The 16107-nt window shown below is 36.2% G+C and overlaps 2 protein-coding genes across 10 annotated transcripts in view; both read left to right on the forward strand.

The window, feature by feature from the left end:
- camta1b (calmodulin binding transcription activator 1b) overlaps positions 1 to 4790 on the forward strand; it is a 304866-nt gene extending 300076 nt beyond the window's left edge. For all 9 annotated transcript variants that reach the window (XM_077204055.1, XM_077204062.1, XM_077204057.1 and 6 more), the window contains one exon: positions 37 to 4790. In XM_077204055.1, the coding sequence (XP_077060170.1) occupies positions 37 to 69 (33 nt within the window). In that variant the 3' untranslated portion in view covers positions 70 to 4790. The remainder of the gene's footprint in view (positions 1 to 36) is intronic.
- Positions 4791 to 5018: 228 nt separating this feature from the next.
- Positions 5019 to 15359, forward strand: vamp3 (vesicle-associated membrane protein 3 (cellubrevin)). The gene is made up of 5 exons (XM_077204053.1): positions 5019 to 5122; positions 9164 to 9242; positions 13279 to 13437; positions 14113 to 14164; positions 14362 to 15359. Coding segments are annotated over exons 1-5 (312 nt in total). The 5' UTR covers positions 5019 to 5120; the 3' UTR covers positions 14382 to 15359.
- Positions 15360 to 16107: the final 748 nt, after the last annotated feature.

A 16107-nucleotide genomic window follows, 5' to 3' on the forward strand; every position in this document is an offset into this window, starting at 1 on the left:
AACCCTACAATACTCTGTTTTTTGGTCTATTTTCAGGGCGAAAGAATTGAGAAAGGCCAAGGAACATGAGAGCGCCGCAAAGAGCCCCGTCGCAGTGTAACATCTCCGAGCGGACTGTTCTCTTCCTCTTCACTGCGTTTTTACAAGAGACGAACAATTTACGAAAAAAGCTAAAATTACACGAGAAGTGGAACACGGAAGATCATCGGAAATGCGACGGTTGAACTCTAGCAGCATTGTGACTGATTCTGCTCCTGCATTGTGTATTTTCTCACTACGGATGAACTATTGGGAAAATATGACATTATCTTCATGGCATTTTTGCACTCTTCATGGATTTTTTTCTTTAGATTACAAAAAAGGAAAAAAAAACGAACGAAGACCAAGGAGCAAAGGCTTTTTATTCCTACGACGCTTGTAAAATATCACGCGACACGAACAGATCATAGAAGGCATAAAACCGTCATGCTGGAAGGCGCTTCAGATTACATTTTTATATTTTGAAAGGGAAAAAAATACAACAATCAGTTTGGGGAAAAAAAAGAACAAAACCTAGAAAATGTAAACCAAAAAAAGCCCTCATTTCAGTGACCATATGCATGCAGAGTATTTGAAATCTCCACAAATCTTTGTTTTTGCAAATGCTGTCCGTTCATTCAAAGGGAAGCCTTCATATGAATGTAGATGGGGTCAGGGCAAAAATGCTGGGTTTGAAATATCAGTGTCTTACCTTTGTCTTTATGGGGGTTAGGGGACTTCTGATGACAATATGGGGAATTGAAGCAAAGCCCTCTGGGTTACCTGTTTCGTGTGCACTGTTTTCGACTTTCTTATGGGTCCTTTTCTTAATGTCATTTTTGCTGGCCTGACTTTGTGTGTCCTGTGTTTGTTGAATTGAATCTGGATACAGTGCATGTGTTTGAGCGAAACGCTCCTGCATGCTGACGTAAATGTTTTGTGTTTTATTTTCATTCATTCAAATTGGTGATATTGTGGCACCATCAAACTAGCCCGTATAAGCCTAGCCCTATGTTGCCTGTTTGTTTCTAAATATATTGTTATAAAGACCATTATTTTTATATAGTTCAGTTATTTATTTTATTTGCATTATTGTTTTTTGCCTTTATTGTATTTTTTTTTTATTGTGTGGGCTTAAAACCTTTTAAAAGGTTTGAAATAATCTCCGGACCTTTTTTAATGTGAATTGTTCTATCAATTGTGCCACAGCGCCAGACATATATTTGCAAAGGTTATCTTCCATTTGTGTGTGTGTGTGTGTGTGTGTGTGTGTATGTGTGTATGTGTGTGTGTGTTGTGATACGTTTCTTCATTGTTATTGTTTGATTTCAAAGAGCTCCAGAAAGCCGCCACAAGCTTTTCCATGGAGTTTCACTGAACATTGCCTTGACTTCTTGACTTTTTGAAGGGTCCCTATACAGAAGCTTAAAAAAATCCTTATTTTTGACTATTGAGGTGTCCCTGTACATATCAAAGATGGGTGAAGGAACATTGATAGCCAGAAACTTTTTCCGAAGAGGATTGTATTTAAGAATATATAGTATTTTATTCATAAATTGGATTATAACACATTAAGAGACAAACTAAAAAAAATCTATTGTATAGTTTTCTTTGAACACCCAAGATGTACGGTTGTATTGTATGTAAATATTGTAAATATTGGTTGCGAAGAAGGAGCCATGTGCATGAAACTTTAAGACATTGAACATAATGTAAAGACAAAATGTAGTGGCAATGGTCTGTAATACGATTTGAGCAACTTCACTATGAGACTTTCTTGGAAATGTTCTGTCACAGAACATTCTCTGAAGCATGAGATGATTCACGATAAAACCGTAGATTTAGCGGAAGAGCTAAACAAATCCGTCAGACACAACTGGATCTTTCTTTTTCAGGGTTAGCGAGAATTAAATAGTGTTTTTTGTTTGTTTTTTACCACTGGTGACCAGAATCCAGTATACAGGACATAAATAAGCTATTCCTTTGAGAAGCAGATTTTCACAGTATTGGGAGAACTAGAATTGAATGACCAAACTTCACTCATGCACCCAACAGTTATAGCTGTGATACAGAGGATGAAATGTCTCCACGGTTTTTGTCTTGTATAACATGACTAGAAAGTGTTCTCACATTTTACCGTCTACTTTAACTCAACATGAGCAATGGTATTGGATGGAGTTAGCAGGATTAATAGTAGGTCATGCAATTAAAAACGATATTGATTTGAGGGTTGTGAATTGGTTATTTCAAGCAGGCGATTCCCACACACGTGATTACATGCTTGTGTCACATCCGATAGAGGAATCAAGGGCATAAAACGGTCCTGAATGTAGCTCAAAAAACGTACGTTTCGACTGTCATCAGAATCTACAACTGCCATGTGTTCATATTACTCTTATTCATAGCTTTATTTTTTATTTCTTCATTTCTTGGGGGGCTGCTACCAACATTCAAAAACCCCATGGTCGAGTCACGCAAAATCATATTGATTTAATTTGTAAGTTTTGTTCTTGTATGCTCATGTCAGCTATATGAAATCAAGTGCGACAAGGTTCACAAATTTCCCTGAAAGAAATTTGAGACTAACCGACCCCCTGAATTTCCAAAGCGATTTCAGCTGACAAGAGGCATCATTTTAACGTAGGCTACACCAGCACATTTTGCCTGTTAAAAAAAAAAGAAAGGAATGTGGTGCTTATCTATAGTTGCATTTCAATTCCCCACATTTAGATCCATTGTTTTAGAAGTTAAACATCTTTATGATCTCAGAGACTCTGTATCAGTATTATTATAGAAAGTGCCTAAAAATTCAACCAATATCAGGAGAGTGTTCCTAAAGAAGTCGATATGAACCAATTGCTCTGTTTTTTTTTAATGGTATGCAACGCTAAAGGCTGGTTTTACTGTCCGAACAGGAGCCCAGGTCTGTTTCCTCCTCTCAAACTCCCTGTTCACTCCTTAAATGTGGATGCAGAGTAAAGGCACCTGTCATTTTGTCCCCCAGCCACTCATTCTCTTTGGTTCACATTATGTGTCCTAAAGCGAATTTGAGTGACCCAGTAACACACTATGCATGCTTTCATTATTTCTTTCTCTTTTCCATGTCTGTCTGATCTAAACTGGGCCAGGAAAGTAGGACGTGCTCGGTGAAGTTGACGCACTGTATAATAATTTCGTCCGGAAACCATTGCTAGATTCAAGAGCACAACTCCTTGCAAAGCTGGCCGGCGAGATTGTCTTTTAGGCTACATCCACATAACATTCATCCAACATTAAACTTCAGGAAATTATAAGCGAGAGTCAGAATTCACCAGGAAAAGTTGTTTATGGATCACCGGGTATATGTATCTCAGTAACTTTCTGTTTGGGTCGCTCATCATGGGGAAGGGAAAAATCTGCCTCCCTTTTGTAGTTTTACTCAGGGTGCTAAAACAGGGAGAGGGTGTTTCGCATGGAGACTAGATTAGGTTAGCTTAAGTCTCCAGGTTCAGCTCAGAATCAACAGGAGAAACCACTGGGAATATGTACATTACTACAGCGTTCACTTTGTTACAACCACTGCTTTCAGAGACAGACTGTCACTCGGGGAACAGGACAGACCGTGTGTGTGTTTATAGAGTTTTTAGACCATTTTTCCAAAACTGAGCAGGTATCATCGTTCGTGCAGGTATCATCGCTCATTTAGTATTGCCATATCCCCATGGGATTGGGAATGCATGATAAGTATACCTCAGCGCCAAATACCTTCAGAATAAGGTGGGAGATCCCGTCCTCTTATGAAACAGCTCAGTACACGTGCATCTACGTCGACCGGATCATGCTTTCCGTATTTTTGCATCAGATAAGAGAAATATGCACTTTGTACAGCTCACCATCCGAGTTTAATTCCCTCTCCAAGCCCTGCGTTATAAGCGTGTGTGTGCTGCATCTTGACGGATGAGCACATGAGCACACGTGAAGGTTTTAGCTGAACGAGGGAAAACACTATTGGTGCAGTTGGAAGTTTGTACGATGTCCTAAATCCTCTCTTTGGAACTCCAGAAATGCAGGTTAGGCTTAAACTGAACCGAAAAACCACTCGATTATAAGCTTTTCACATACAAGTACAGAGCAATAAACACTTTGATTTTAGCTGAGCTCTTTAGGTTGAAAGAATATGGATAAGTAAAAAAGAAAAAAAACATTGGGACATGCTTCGTTCACTTCCTCTTATGCAATTACAGGTACACAGAGAGAGGTGTTCAGTGGTCTGTGGACATTGATTTCATATTTCCCAGCCCTAATGCACGTTTTCATCATTTTAAAATGAAGATAATAAAAAAATATAAAATATGAGCCCATATTTCTTAAAGGGCAGTGGGCTTTCAACACTCTGCATGTGAAGCTAGTATTAGACCTCTGTTTCCCCCTCAATCTCTCTCTCTCTATATATATATTTCTCTTTCATACCTGCTTTGTGCCCTTCGTATCCTCCTCTTCCTCCTCCAATGAGTTTTGCCTCATGTTCTGTTTTCTCGGCCGTCTCCCTCTTTCTGTCCTTCTTGTGAGTTTTATTTATTTACTTTGATTTTTTTTGTTGATTTTTTTGTTTTTGTTTTGTAACTGTGCATGTGAGAGCATCACTGAATTGTTGGATATGTTTTAAAAAAATAAAAATAAATATTCAGCTGCTGAAGCCATGCAAAACATTTTGAATTGCCCTTAAAATATGGAAAATGTTTTCTGAATGCTTTATATAATTTCTGCTGTAAAATAAAATCTTAAAAGAGAAATGTTGCTCATACTGTCCCTTTTTTCTGCAACTTTTCTTTGTTCTTATGATGTAACTTATATAAACTCCCTCTGCTATGAAACAGCAATTATATATATATATATATATATATATATATATATATATATATAGGCTATATATATATAGGCTATATATATATATATATATATTCATTAGTTTGAATTTATACTAATATTAATACTAGTATGAAAAGCCACTTTCAACTTGTCTGGAATTTTTCTGTGTGCACGCGCACACGCACACTCGCGCGCTCACAGTAGTAGCTGGAGTATAATCGGGGCCTTACACATCACACATCAACTCAACAAACATGTAAGTAAAACTATACCATGATTCCATATACAGTATCTATAAGTAATGTTGTGTTTTACATGTTCATGAATATCACTCTTTCTGGGTGTGTTTGTAAAGTGTGTGTTGTGCTAATGGGTGTGAATGCTGCTAAATCAACAGGTTAGCGTAGCAGGTTAGCTTACTGAATTTTTACTTTTATTTTATTTTTTTAATACTTTTTTATATATAATTTAAGTCGCTTTTTAGTTGGAATCGGCGCAAATGACGCCAACAATGAACTTTATTGTCAATTAAAGAGTTTTAGTCCGTAGTTGTTTGTATATCCGCTACATGCTAACGGCTAACAGCTTTTTTCTGACTACAAAGTTTGTGAAAACTTGAAACATTAAACTGAGTCTAAATACACACATTTTACCATTATAATATCTTATATGATTTGTCCTCGTTGTTTAAATTACATAATTGTATTGTCTTTTGACTTTTTAATGTGGATGCTTAGCAAAGTTGCGGCAGAAATGTGAAGATTTAGGCTAAAATAAAACGATTAATAAAACAGGCATAGTTAAATTAGCTGCTACCAAATAAATACTCACCAAATATGATTTCACATAATTTCAACAGCCTGATTGCAGTTCAGTTAATAGGCTTTGATTGAATGTTGTAGACTGATATTTTTGGTGACGTACTATAAACAGTGCATGATCAACTTTATATAACTTACGTGTATATTAATTGTATTAAATATATTATTTATTTAAAGATATATTTTAACCTCTTGGTTGATTCAGGAATTTACCTGAGAATAATTTCCTTCCCACATAAATTTAAAAATTCTTGTTTTGCTCCAATGAACTTTATCAAACATTATATGACTATTCACAGATAATTATTAAATGTTCTACAATAAATTTATCAGAAATGCAACTTTTAATGTTATGATCATATTAAATGCAATTTAAGTATTGGTTTGTTATGCTTTACGATGTTGTTTATCGATTTGTTAATGAACAGTTATGAAGTATTCACCTTTTATTGCTTTATTGTACTGGTTAGGATGTGTGTGACTTAATTTGAAGTCTGTGTCAGATTAGCTCTCAAAATTGACCAGTTCCCTGGATGTTATTATTGTAATAGAATTGGAATAGTTTACCCATTGTGTTTAATTACTTGTAAGTTTTATAGCATCAGCACAATTGATATCTCTATAAATAGCAGGGTTGTGTATGATACATCGATATGGATCGATGCATCAATCAAATGAATAATGATATGATATATCTAGGGCTGCATGATATTGAAGAAAAATGCACTATGCGTCTGTCTGTGGTAACTTGTTAAATAATGCGATATTCGATATGTGGTACAATATTGCTTTAAGTGTGTATAATACACTTTAATTATATTTAAAAACTAAAAATGATATAACTAATATATGTTTCACATTCTCTCTGGGTAAAGAAGGCATCATTCACTACAACTTCTGAAAGTGAACAGCAGTTTTAGCGCACTCGAGCCTACATAAAGTAATGTCTCAAATCTAAAAGTCATTTTAACATCAATGTTAACAATAACAACAAAAAAACAATTTGCTCAACTTAGTAATATATAGTTATATCAACCTGAAAACTAAACATAAACTGAAAATCAAATAATGTGTTCTTCAGAAGCATTTATTATTCTATATTATTTAACAAAAAACTAAAGTGTATTTTTGTTCTGGATGTCCCAGTTGGATAACAGGAATTGCACTTTTCAGAAAGTGCAAGTATAACGTTCATAATATTTTTTGCTTTGAATCTGTGAGTTAATAGAAATGTAGCTGGTTTTTGTAAAATAGGGACGTAATATCAATTGCAGGCTCATGAATCTTATCAAATCATATAATTGTATCGCAGCATGTTTTGAGTTGTTGCAAATATCATATTTGATTGATGTCAGGTTGTATTGTGATTCAACATCGGATTTACAAACCTCTAATAAGTCAGCATTGTGTAATTTACATTTAGAAAGCGCCATGTGTTTCTTATACTGGAGGATCTCTGCAGTGAGATTTCTGCCACAGTCACATGACCTGGAGGCTTACGGTACCTTCCACGTCTGGGTGTGGAATGTGTGTGTTTTTCTTGGCTCTATATTGAGTCCTGATGTTTCTCTTTCAGTCTCCTGTCCTCACTCTTTATCTGCAGCATTAGATGGCAGTTAAAGCCCGGCTTGAGACTTTTCACACACACTCAGAAATTTTTTTGCAAAACTTGTACGTTTAGGTGTTCAACAGCTTGTCACTTGTGCCTTATTTACCCCTAAAAGTTCATAGTAGTACTTTAAGGGGACATGTCACTACTCTAAGGGCCCTTTCACACCTACCTTGTTTGGTCCGGACTTTCGGACTTTTCAGTTTGGTCCGAATCAAAATTACAGGTGTGAAACCTCCCGCGGACCACGGTCCGGACCAAACAGATGAAATTTGCTCCGAAGAAAAGAGGTAGTCTCGGTCCGGATCAAACTGAACAAAGGTTTGGTTCGTTTCTAGTGTGAAAGCATTTCTGTATGGTTCGGATTTTCAGACCTTTTACAGGAAGTTCCGGTGGTTCCCGCATAGCCTAAAAAAAAGAAGGTGGCAGGAAAAATGAGCCGTACGCACATGGGGAGAGGAGGAGACAAGGTTTTTAATTGAAGTATGGTCTGATGACATAATTAGAAGTCAACTGGAAAACATGCACAAAAAAAAGAGCTCGCATGATTGCTTGCAGTCTTCTCCTCCTTTCTTGCCGACGACGATAAAATGTTCAAACGACGAGGACGTTCATTTGGCGAGTTTGAACTAGCCTTGTGTATAGTTGGTGCTGCAGGTAATTGTGCCATAAAAATAACAATTCAGTTGCAACGATATGCGTCTGTTCATTCATGTTGTCAAAGTTACCCGCCGCATTGACAACACGCTGACGTCAGACGCACGTCCATTTACAAACCAATCAATGTCGAGATGCAGCTCACATAGATGATGACGACAGGACGCAAGTATGTCACGTAAAGTTCTTTAATGCGCTCGCATAATTGCAGTGTGAAACCAAACCAAAACTTTCTGAAAGTATAAAATGTATCAAAATGTGAACTTTGGTTCGGACCTTGGTGCGGACTTTCAGGTGTGAAAACGCCCTAAGATACTGAAATGCACCTTTTAGAAGTTGACAGGTTAAAAAAAAGTTGTGACAAGCTGTTGTACATCTAAAGGTGCAAGTTTGTGTAGAGATTCAGAGTTTACCTTTACAGATAAACTCAGTTTCATAGAAACTTTGACACCAGATTAAACGTCATTGAGCAAAAATGGCACGGTAAATTGTGAGAAATTATGATTAGAGATTTGGATATCGAATGCAATGATATTCAGACATTTTTGGGACTACTGTAAATCAAAAGTCATGGAAATTTGGTTCATACTGAATGCGTACATGTCGTTTTCAGTGGACTTTTCATTATGAACTGGTTCACAGTGTCTTTGGATGTTTACAGAGCGCTTAACACATCCAAATCACAACGTTCCTTTAATAAACTCGTTTGAGCTTGAGTATTTTATACTTCCCATTTTCGTCAAATGCCTTTAAAAATGTTCCTGTTATTTGGTTTCACACCACTTTGAATTTATGAACTCACCTTTCATCCTCTTGTAAAATCCTCTGTATGGTGTGTTATTCTGAAAACAGGACTTTTCTTTTGATGTTTACGTGTGTAGTTTTAACAGTTCTCCCTGTTGAATCAAGCTCCATTTATGTAGTCTATCAGCCCCTAGGTGGCAGTAGAATATCACATGCTGTTTGTCACACTAGGTTTCTATTAGAATGACATAACAGGACATTTATGTGCTTAACAGAGGCTTTCTGACTAAAGCACACAGCTCAAATCACATTAGCGGCAGTAATGAATACGTTATGCTAAGCTTTATTCACTTCAATAAATTTATACGGACTGCTCAAGTAGGTTTTCCATTTGTTTGCCTGGACTTTTCCAGCTGTTATTTTGAGTGTAATGTAAGAGCGTTTCCTCTCTGTCTCTCTGTCATAGGTCCGCCCCGGGTGCAGAAGGTTCTGGTCCAGCGGGGAGTAACCGCAGGCTTCAGCAGACACAGGCACAGGTGGATGAGGTAAGAGGACACACCTGACACCAGCTCCCAGTGTTCTTCATGGACAGCTAGAAATAGTCCACTTCATTTCCGTCTCTCGATCTTCTCAGGGATGGTTCCTTTGTGATGTGAACAGTTACACCGTTTCAGGACAACTTACGACAGTAAAATAATGCACAATGACTACTAATGTGTGCTCCACCCTGTCAGACATGACTACAATTATATAATAAAATGCGAGTTTGTACTCTTCTGTTTTTAGATGCCACCATTGAATACATTTTGTAATGACACAAACCGTTTCGACTGCTGCTAAATTCAAAATTTTGCAAGAAACTCTCTATATACATTCACTCACTATATGGCAATGTAAGAGAAAATGGTTGCGAATGCACTGAACCAAAGAAACCTGAAGAAAATGTGAGGGCTCCTTGTATGCGTTTCTTTTAATGAATTCTGATGACATCTGAATAACACCTAATCAGACATGCGCATTGACAGCTTTTCTTTCATCAATCTATTTAATCAAATGTTTCTTCAAGTGCATTTCTTTAGTTGCGTTCCAAGTGGTGCAATAGACACTATGTACTCAATCATGTGTTGTATGAAACTTCTAAAGTTATTTTATCATTCAACATCGGCTTCTGCTCCCCCTCCCCCTCCGCTATGTCAGCAGAGTTGAGTGCATGAAGGTATTTTTGGGGGATTATTATGTGCATCATCCGGGCATTTAAAGTGCTCTTTTTCTTTTTGGATTTTTCGGTGTGAACACACTACAAAACCTCACAAAAAATTAGGATGATAATTTCATACCCTGACTATAATCATACCACTTTGCAAGGGTGAAAAATAATTAGCGTTCTCTCACAAATGTTTTGCGTTCCTTTGAGAAACTATTCCCTTTGCAAGCAAACGCAAAGTTCCTCGGGGGAGCGCCAAACTTTTTTAAAAGTTTAAAACGTTAAATCGTTGAAAAAAAATTTCTCCCATCTCATATTTTTTCTTCACTATGTCCCTTTAGGTGCTCCGTACTATTCTAATCTATAAGAAAACCAAAATCCATGTGAACAAGATATAGTAGTACAATCTCAATTTTACTACCAGTATAATATAAATTTAGTATGGTTAGTGGTTTGTTCAAATTAATACGGTTTACTTGTCAACAATTTGGTCAGTAAGATTTTTTTTTTTTTTTTACAAGAAATTAACTTTTTATTCTGCAAGAACGCATTAAATTGACAGTGAAGACATTTTTTTTTAATTTTTAAATAAATCTTCTTTTGAACTATCTATGAATCAGAGAATCCTGAAAAAAAGTGTTGCGTTTTCCAAAAAAATATTAAGCATATACAGTACCAGTCAAAAGTTTTAAAACAATTCTATTTTAATGTTTTTGAAAAGTGTCTTATGTCCAAGCCTATTTATTTGATCAAAAAACAGTAATATTGTGAAATATTATTACAATTTAAAATAATGATTTTCAATTTTAGTATACTTTAAAATATAATTTATTTTGCGATGCAAAGCTGAATTTTCAGCATCATTACTCCAGTCTTCAGTGTCACATGATCCTTCAGAAATCATTCTAATATGCTGATTTATTATCAATGTTGGAAACAGTTGTGCTGCTTAATATTTTTTGGAACCTGTGATATTTTTTTCAGGATTCATTGATGAATAAAAAATTTAAAAACAGCATTTATTCAAAATAGAAATCTTTTCTAACAATATAAATCTTTACTATCACTTTTTTTAACCAATTTAACGTATCCTTGCTGAATAAAAGAATGAATGTTCGCCAAAAAAAAAATGACTGACCCGAAACTTTTGAACGACAGTGTATATTGCTACAAAAGATTTCTGTTTAAATAAATGCTGTTCTTTTTCAACTTTTTATTCATCAAAGTATTAACCAGCACAACTGTTTCCAACATTGATAATGAATCTGCATATTAGAATGATTTCTGAAGGTTCCTATATAATAAGGATAAGGATCAATTATATTTTAAAGTATATTAAAGGTGGGGTATGTGATTCTCTTTTTTGTCCATTTTTTCAAAATAACTTGAAATCCTATTCCTAACCCACTTACAGCCACTGAGTTAGAAGCACTGAAATAAAAATTAAGCAATTTAATCATCTGTGGAACGGGCAGGACTTGAAAAACTCCAGCCAATCATTTCCAAGACCACCTGAAATCATTGGACAGTAAGTTCGTCAATCAAACGGTCGTACCACACCCCCCTCCCCCCAGCGCGCGTGACCCGCTTCGTGCGCATACGTAAAGCTCGTGACGCATGCGCATCTCGTCAGTAAAGCCGGTTCCATGATTAGTAGTAAATCGTCATTACAATCTCTCGCGCATCTGAGTTTTCGCTCGTGCATGATTGCCCGTCCATGTTCTTCGAATGGGTGGAGTCAAGGCCAGTGTTGGAGGAAAGAAGGTAGAACCATTTGAATTCTGTATTTTCCAAATCTGCCGTTCATTTTCCAAATCACATACCCCACCTTAAAATAGATAACCATTGTTTTAACCATTGTTTGTATTTTTTGTAAAATTAAATGCAAGCTTGTTGACTTTTTCCAGAAACATTAAAAATAGTAATGTTTCCAATCTTTTGACGCGTGTGAGTGTGTGTGTGTGTGTGTATATAATTAAAAAATTATATTTCAGGTAAGTTTAATGACAGAAGGAGCTACTTTCTCTTTTACTCTGTGGATCTCTCTTTTTTCTGTGTGATTACTCCCTGAAGAGCACAGTGTACTCCTTCAGCAGTGTTTCCACTTCTCTGCAGCTCACCGCAGTCATATTCAGTTCATACCGGGACATATGCAGGTCTCCGTGCACTTAATGACTGTTGACCTCTCCCAACATACATCTTGGTTCAGTCTGGGTGGATCTCATAGGCTGCCGGCTGGTTATGTAACCCCCCGTCACTGTGGTTATGTAAGAGAAACATGGATCTGCACACGCTGGTCCCCCTCCCACACTGATCTCTCTTAGATGGGTGGAGCTCCGTCATCCTGCAATAGGGTTTGTGGAGCACTGGAGCATATATGAGGAGGCTGAGATGTTTGTGTGCCGTTGCCATTGACTGTTATGTAATTCTATAGCAGGGGGGTTTTATGCTGTCCATTTCTTTTGCTGAAGATGTAAGAACTGTTCAAACTGAATATGAGCAACAGGATATGATGTCATTCTCTAGAGCTTTTTATTTTTGAAAAATAAAGATAATCTCCATTATGAACAGATCAGAGAGCATTTAGTCTCAAATGATGCTGTAAAACAGACTAAATGCTGTTGATTCCATTAGGAAAACAGATAGAAACTCATGAAGGCAAGAGCTTATATTGAGTCTTAAAACACAGTCATACTGTTAAAGTGTGTTTTAGTATTTGACTGGAGAAAAAAACAATAGTAGAAAAATGCCCCTCCAGACAAGATGAGTCATCATCATTTACCAGTAGCAGTTAATGCGGAAGTTAATATATATATTAATACCAGTTAAAACTGGTTTCCCAAATGTTGGATAATCCTGAGAAAATGTTCATCTAGCCTTGACCTAGTTGGACAAATCTTGCCTCAAAGAAGATGAGTATTTATTTTTCGGTCCTGATATTTCTTTTCATAACCAGCAACACAACTTTTTGTCATTTCACATTGAGCTCCGCCCACAGTAAAATCAGTCTGAAATCCAGCTCTATATGTATGAAACATCAAATATGTTTTTGTTTCTGAATCCTGCACTGCAGCATTTTTGCTTTCAGTGTAGACAGACAAATGACGCTGGAAACTTCCCATCCTGTCAGGTTAAGACGCTGTTTCTTTCAGTGCTGTTAGTGTGAAACGCTGATCATTAAAGTACATGCTCCTGCCGCTTGCCTGGTTTTAAGAAGTCTCCCACCATCCTGCAAAAGTCTTGCATGATTGAATCGATTAATAAACCTCCCCTGGTGTTCAGACAGCTGTGTGTGGCAAGATTCCTGGACCTTTTCCAGCCCTTAGCATCACTTTTGCAGAGTTCATACTCTTCTAACAGCAGTCTCCCTCCTCCAGGTGGTGGACATCATGAGGGTGAACGTCGATAAGGTCCTGGAACGAGACCAGAAGCTCTCTGACCTGGACGATCGTGCCGATGCCCTGCAGGCCGGTGCTTCCCAGTTTGAGACCAGCGCCGCCAAACTCAAGAGGAAGTACTGGTGGAAGAACTTCAAGGTAAAACAAGGAGACACAAGTTCAGCACTCGTATCATACACTCATTTAGTTTAAATGTGTTTTATAATAGATATTAAGGCTTTAGAGATGATTGGAAGTTTTGTTCTTCTTCTTCTGTAATGAATAAATATTAATAATAATTAATAATATATAATATAATAAATAGATGTATAAATATTAATAAATACATATATTAAACATAATAAATTGATATATTTAAATATAATAAATAATTATTTGAAAATAACATAGTCAGAGAATTACTTTTCCTGTTTTCCATAAGCTCAAAATACTCACTCAAAAACAAAGAAACTAATATGCAGCCGATGGTTTCGTTTCGCATCTTGTTATTGTAAAAATACAGTGAGATTTGTTTTTGTTATTCCAAAACGTCATTACAGTTAAAGTTAAAAATATAGGAAATATTAAGACATACAGTATTTTTTTAAACAGAAGGAAAAAAAATATATATGTGTGTGTGTGTGTGTGTGTGTGTGTGTATATATATATATATATATATATATATATATATATATATATATATAAAAACACACGCACAATTTTAAAGAGTTGAGATTAAACCAAAGCAGATAGCAAATAATATATTAAATAACAAATGGATAAGTGAGCTGAAAGCACCAAATGACGATGTATACTTGTTTGTTGATTTTGCAGATGTGGGCCATTTTGATAGCCGTGGTTTTGATCATCATTGTCATCATTATTAGTGAGTATCACATATTTACAGGCTCTTTCACTCCAGGGGCAGCAATTGTACAAAATGATAGACGGATCATGAGTCATCGTCCCTGTGATTTAAGTGTTCTTTAAGCAATTTATGTGCTAATTAAATGTGTCGTAAACAAAGTATAGTACATCCATTTTAACCTAATTTAATCCCTGTTCTTTTTTTCCCCGTTTTAGTCTGGACGCAATCGGGATGATGAAATACAGAGATGAATACTGGTTATGAATTGAGGAAAAGATTAGGATATGAAGGTGTATCAACTTCCGAAAGAAAAGAGAATGAATGAATGAATGAGTGCTCTTCCAATGAGTTCTAACCTGCTGATTTTCAAAGCATATATTGTAAACTATCCTCAATGGGATTTTTTTTCTTTTTTTATGTTTTGTTTTTAATTGAATAGGATTTGAATAAGTTCCAAAATGCCTAATGATTTCCAAATACATCTAACACACCCCTCTGTGCAAACCACATAACAAGGACTGACTCCAGATAGTGTACAAGTTACAAAATGACCCAAAACCACAAAAAGTCCTACTTGTATGTTAATATGAGAAACATTTCACTATCATTTGGAGGTCAAAACATGTTGACCAAAAACCAGGCCAAACTTGTTGTGAAAGCCATTTGCCATGTCATTGATGAATCCCTCATGGACTCTTTTAGTGAATGGCCGTAACCAGACACTCTAGTTTTGCCCGTGTCAGAGTTTTTCAGTGCCAACAAGACACACAAGCCTTTCCTGAACAACCACAGACGTGCCATCAGTGCCTGTAGACACACTCCACTGCCATCCTGTAACAACCGAGAACTTTACTCTGATTTCACTCAGAATATCTGCACAAAAAATGCTATATATAAGTTTGAGATATTATTGAAAGATTAAAGTGGTAATTCACTAATAATTTAACCGCGTAATTTGTATTACCTTGTGTAGAAATAGTTTGCTTTGAAATATCTTTGCTTAATCAGATTTCAGTAGTATTGATTTTTGGTGTTTTCTTGCTCACGGTGCCAAAACATTTTATGTTTGTTTATTTGAGCTTTTTTTTTTTGTATGTATTTCTTTGTCTCATACGTGTATAAATTGTAAACAAGTGCAATTCTATGCTGTGGCCTTACGAACTTTAGTGTATTGAATTGCCCATGTTGGCTCAATAAAACAGATTTAACATCCTTTAGTTCTCACCGGAAGCCTTAATTCAGTAAGCCAGCATGAAGCTTGCTTTTTATTGCTGTTACTCAAAGGTTGCATGGATCAGATTGCTTTAGATGATGCTACAAATCACTTTTTATTTCAAATACTGTATTCAAACGTTCTGTTCATCGAGGAAAAGAGATGTTCTGATGTACTGTGCACTACTGCATTTGTGCTGGTTTAATCCAGTTTGCAGTCTTCATTCAAGACGAAGGTGCACATTATGTACCTGTGGAATAGCATTCATCTCTCAAGACAACAATAGTGTACGGGGTTTCTTTTGTAGCCATTTTTGAAACCAAATTTGAACCGTAGATATAAAAGTGTACTCGATACAAACAACTGAAAAAAAGACATTGTGTTGTGATTTGTACCAGCTCACGACATCTATCTGATATCTACGTATATGCATGTTAATAAAGACTCAACCACCTAAACATAATTTCCATACTGGCCTTTTCAACAAGCAACAATTCAGATCCTAAAAGTCCTAAATAATAAAAAATAATAAGATACCTGCTTGCTTTATTTTACCGATTTCAATTACTATTTTATCGATAAGTACAAGGCCCAAAAATCATAATCGAATTACGATTTCTGTCAGCACAAATGCGAGTGACTGAACGCGAGATATCCTCCGCTACGTCATTGTTTTCATCTGTTGATTATATAACATGGTGGTACACGTGAGTCCAACTGCATTCTCGGCTAGGCTGTTATGTCCACG

Source organism: Siphateles boraxobius, unplaced genomic scaffold, assembly GCF_051911475.1.
Source record: "Siphateles boraxobius isolate OS27281-9 unplaced genomic scaffold, OSU_SipBor_1 5, whole genome shotgun sequence".
Lineage (NCBI taxonomy): Eukaryota > Metazoa > Chordata > Actinopteri > Cypriniformes > Leuciscidae > Siphateles > Siphateles boraxobius.

Excerpts from the sequence above, each read along its gene's own strand:
- vamp3 (XM_077204053.1), top strand. Across the intron at positions 13,438-14,112 it reads ACTGGTGGAAGAACTTCAAG|ATGTGGGCCATTTTGATAGC; the intron begins GTAAAACAAGGA and ends TTGATTTTGCAG. Across the intron at positions 14,165-14,361 it reads CATCATTGTCATCATTATTA|TCTGGACGCAATCGGGATGA; the intron begins GTGAGTATCACA and ends TCCCCGTTTTAG.